The 3950-nt window shown below is 39.7% G+C and overlaps 1 protein-coding gene across 1 annotated transcript; it reads left to right on the forward strand.

Annotated features, from left to right (window-relative positions):
• The first annotated feature begins 247 nt into the window (after positions 1-247).
• Positions 248-3168, forward strand: LARP6A (RNA-binding protein). The gene is made up of 11 exons (XM_089626051.1): positions 248-467; positions 545-626; positions 912-1006; positions 1098-1169; positions 1247-1326; positions 1416-1491; positions 1857-1904; positions 1996-2061; positions 2144-2284; positions 2401-2497; positions 2608-3168. Exons 1-11 carry the CDS (start codon positions 333-335, stop codon positions 2733-2735), a joined length of 1020 nt encoding a protein of 339 aa, XP_089482177.1. The 5' UTR covers positions 248-332; the 3' UTR covers positions 2736-3168.
• Positions 3169-3950: the final 782 nt, after the last annotated feature.

Here is a 3950-nt window from a genome sequence, read left to right on the forward strand (position 1 = left end):
TATATGATTTAATACAGAGACATTAAGTTAAAAGAGTATAAATCCACAATTTGTAAGGGATCAACCCAACCAAAATTACCACTAGACCAACCTAACTATCATGCTAATCTATTAACTTTTAACTTAATTTTCAATTAAAGGTTAATTTAGGTAATTGAATATTCATCTCTAGTCTATAGACCATGTTATACGGTCAATAATTCGAGTTTGACCAAGAAGACGAGAAGACGAAAATAGGCCGAGGAAACATAGGGCATATAAAGTGAAAAAGAAGGAAAGCAGAAACCAGAGGAGAGATCGCGGCCGATCTGCTCTCTCCCTCTCTTTCTCTCATGGACTCTCCCGTGGGCCCCACTTCTCCGCCGCCGCTGGAGGAACAAACCGTTGGATCTCCGGAGGATCAGAGCCAGGCGGCGGTTGAGAGCGGTGGCCTGACGGAAGATATGAAACGCCGAATCATCAAGCAGGCAAGCAAGCATGCTCTAATCTGTTTCGTTCCACAGTCAATCAATCACACTCTCAAATTTTATCGCTTATTTCGCAGGTTGAATATTATTTCAGCGATGAAAATCTGCCCACTGACAAACACATGATATCCTTGATCAAGAAGAACAAAGAAGGTTTCGGTAAGCAAGTTATGCGGTTTTTGCCGGAGTAATGATGAAGGAATAGAGATTGGTGAAATATGATGAGTGGAAGCAGGTACTTCTGACAGGCCTCGCCGCCGGGATGTTTTCGTGGTGCGCCCACACTCTGGGCTGCGCCGACCATCTCACGGCCTGAGCGTGACCCATTGATTATCGAATCACTCCCAACTGATTCCCTTCTCTATTCCTTCCAATTCATTGTGCTGCATTGGATAGCTCGTTTGTGCGAATGAATGTGCATATATTATCTTGTTTGTTGTGCAGTTCCAATACCAATCATTGCTTCCTTTAGGAAAGTGAAAAGGCTAGTCCGAGACAATGCACTGGTAGCCACTGCGTTGAGGGACTCTTCCTTTCTTGTATGTCTCTCCCAACTCTAATCATGCTGTTTCCGATCTACAAGTTTTTGTCTTTTCTCCTAAATTAACTTCATTTTTTGTTGTTGTCAAGGTTGTGAGCGGGGATGGAAAGAAGGTGAAGCGACTAGTTCCTTTTCCTCTTGCAGCTGTGAGGGATTCCCAGGTATCTTTTGTTCTCGTTTTTTGCTTCTTGTTCATTCAGTTTGAGGTTTTTGAAGGAGTTTAATTTGTGTACCATAGTTTTATACTGTTTTGGTAGAGAATCTACCCGTGGATCGTTCAGTGGAAAACATACAAAGTATATTTGGCGAAGCTGGAAAGTATGCCTTTTTATTCTTGTTCTCTTCAGTTCTTTCATTGGCACTTGAAGAAGCTTTGATTATAGAGTTTTCTTTTGTTTCCTCTTCAGTTTGAAGAATGTGCGCATACATGACCCCAATGCAATGGCTGAATCGTCAAAAGGTGACAAGTTTATCAGTTGTAAGGTATGGATCCTGAACGTTGCATAGCTCTTAGTTTTTCTTTTCCCAATTTATTCTCCAGATAAATGTTTGTTTATTCATTCACTGCAAATGTTTATTTTCTCAATGTATTGAGATGTGAGGTTGTTCATCTGGGCCTAATTCCGGAGTCGCATTGTGCATAAGATGGAAAACACTCGAATGTTTATCTACACCCTATTCTTCCTAAGCATCTGGTCTAAATTGATTGGTGAATCGAACACCTCATACCCTCGAAGAACAGTGACGATCGAAATTGAATGATGAATGTGCATAGCAAATATGTGACGTATGGATGTTTGTTGAGAATAGGACCAAGCTTAATTCTTTTGTTTCCGCTATGTATGCAGTTGCATGCTCTGGTGGAGTACGAGACTATAGAGGCTGCTGAGAAAGCTGTAAGTTTTTCTGCGACTTAAAACTTGAGATTTTATGTTGCTCAAGAATTTCGTACCAATTTGCTTAGTTTGTTGCTGGGAATTCGACCAGGTAGCCACTTTGAATAACGAGCAAGACTGGCGAAGCGGCATGCGGGTCAAGCTTCTGAAGAAGATGGTATTACTAACACTTTTTTTCAGGACATCATTGCCATCCTTGATATAATGAGTAGTGGGGAAATTGAATACTTTGATATTAGGTAAAGCCTGGGCAGAAGAAACAGAGCTGGAGGGTTCTTCCTGAACACGACAAGGATCACGTGAGTCGCGTACCCGATCAATCAGGAGAAGCGGGAAATCACAACCCCAGTGAGCTTAATGACGATACACCCGATGAAGAAGTAAGTCTATCGACATTATAAACAAGGAAAAGGAAGAAAACAAGTGGTTTAAGTTTTTACGCCAAATATCTCATTGTAAACAGTCATGACTCTGTTGCTTCTCTAAAACCTTGTAGAATGGGGCACATTCGTACAAAGAGAAGAATGAGATGAAAGGTCGAAATCGAGGGCGATCTGGGAGACAAAGGCATCATGGTGGTGCCAATGGAATGGGTACAAACTAATCTCTCTCGCTACTTTTGGCCTTTTTTGTTGTCTTTTTTGTTTTTGTTTTGTACCTTTCTTAGCTGTTTAGAAGTATGTTTGTGTGATTGGCTGTGCAGGTCACGGGAGTGGTCGGTCTAGTCATCCCCATGAGCCTGCGAAGCCACCACCCGGGCCAAGAATGCCAGACGGGTCTCGGGGATTTACAATGGGTCGTGGTCGCAGTCGAACCTCTGATCATACGTAGCCATGAATTTCGCTGTATGTTGTGGGTGTTTTAAGTAACGCAAGACGAGTTTAAGCATGAGTTCAATCTGTCTTATTGCGGTTTGTAATATGTAATTGTTGTGAAATTTCTGACATTCCTGATTGATTAAACCAGAGTCCTGTAATGGAATTGCCTTCCAGATTATTGGATAGTACAAATCACCTGGTATGACAGAAGATGTTACATGGCATCCTGGGATTTGATCTCGAAAGTGGAGCATCGTCCATCTTTCGTAGAGCTGACCGAGAAGGAAGCCCAAAACTCAAAGTAAAAAAACAAATAGAAGCTGCTTATTTAATTTATCAAATTACTTGTTTTATTTAGGAAGTTACTTCTTGTATTTTGGTTCAGTTGTAAGGTTAGACTACATATACATGTCTCTTTTATTAATGAAAAACAATCTTTCAACCTATTATTCTAGTTTCCCTCAAAACAGAAAAATTTGGTTTTGTGAAATAAAACACCCACCTAAATGTGATGCAAGCCATTAACACTTGCACTGGCCCACCCACATACACACGCAAAAAATGGCTCCCGTCACGAGATCATAGTTTGGGCCAAGGTTTCAAATGTCATTATTTTTGTTGCCGTTTCGAGCCTCTTGATTTACGGAAAATCGATACGCGAACGGAAAATCGAACGGAAAAAAAATGTGAAAAATGGTAATTAATATGTTGTTTTCAAATGCCGTTTTCGATGGAAAACCGACAAGCCGACGGAAAACCGAACGGAAAAAATATGGCATAATATATCAAAAATATATATATATGTAAAATATATCTTCAATTTTAAATTTGTAAAATATATGGTACTTAATATATGTATGATATTTATTTTAAAAGTTTATGACAATGTATATGTTATATCTTTAAAAGTTTAATTATATGTATGTCTAATATATATTTAATTTTTGACACAATGTATATATTCATTTACTCTATAGATATGTATATATACATGTATTTAAATATGTATATACATTGTGTGTTTTATTTATAATGTTATAAAATAATTTATATATATGTGTTCGCCAACAACCTCGTCCGGAGAATCTTAATCGACAACGGCAGCTCCGCCGACATAATATTCAAGTTGGCGCTTGACAGGATGAAACTATCCGGGATGAGACCGACCCCGATCTCGACCCCACTCTTCGGCTTCTCCAGGGAGAGGGTCATGACGGAGGGCACCATC

This window comes from Urtica dioica, chromosome 9 (assembly GCF_054948205.1).
Source record: "Urtica dioica subsp. dioica isolate 48M chromosome 9, U.dioica_male_clone48M_v1_H2, whole genome shotgun sequence".
Taxonomy (NCBI): domain Eukaryota; kingdom Viridiplantae; phylum Streptophyta; class Magnoliopsida; order Rosales; family Urticaceae; genus Urtica; species Urtica dioica.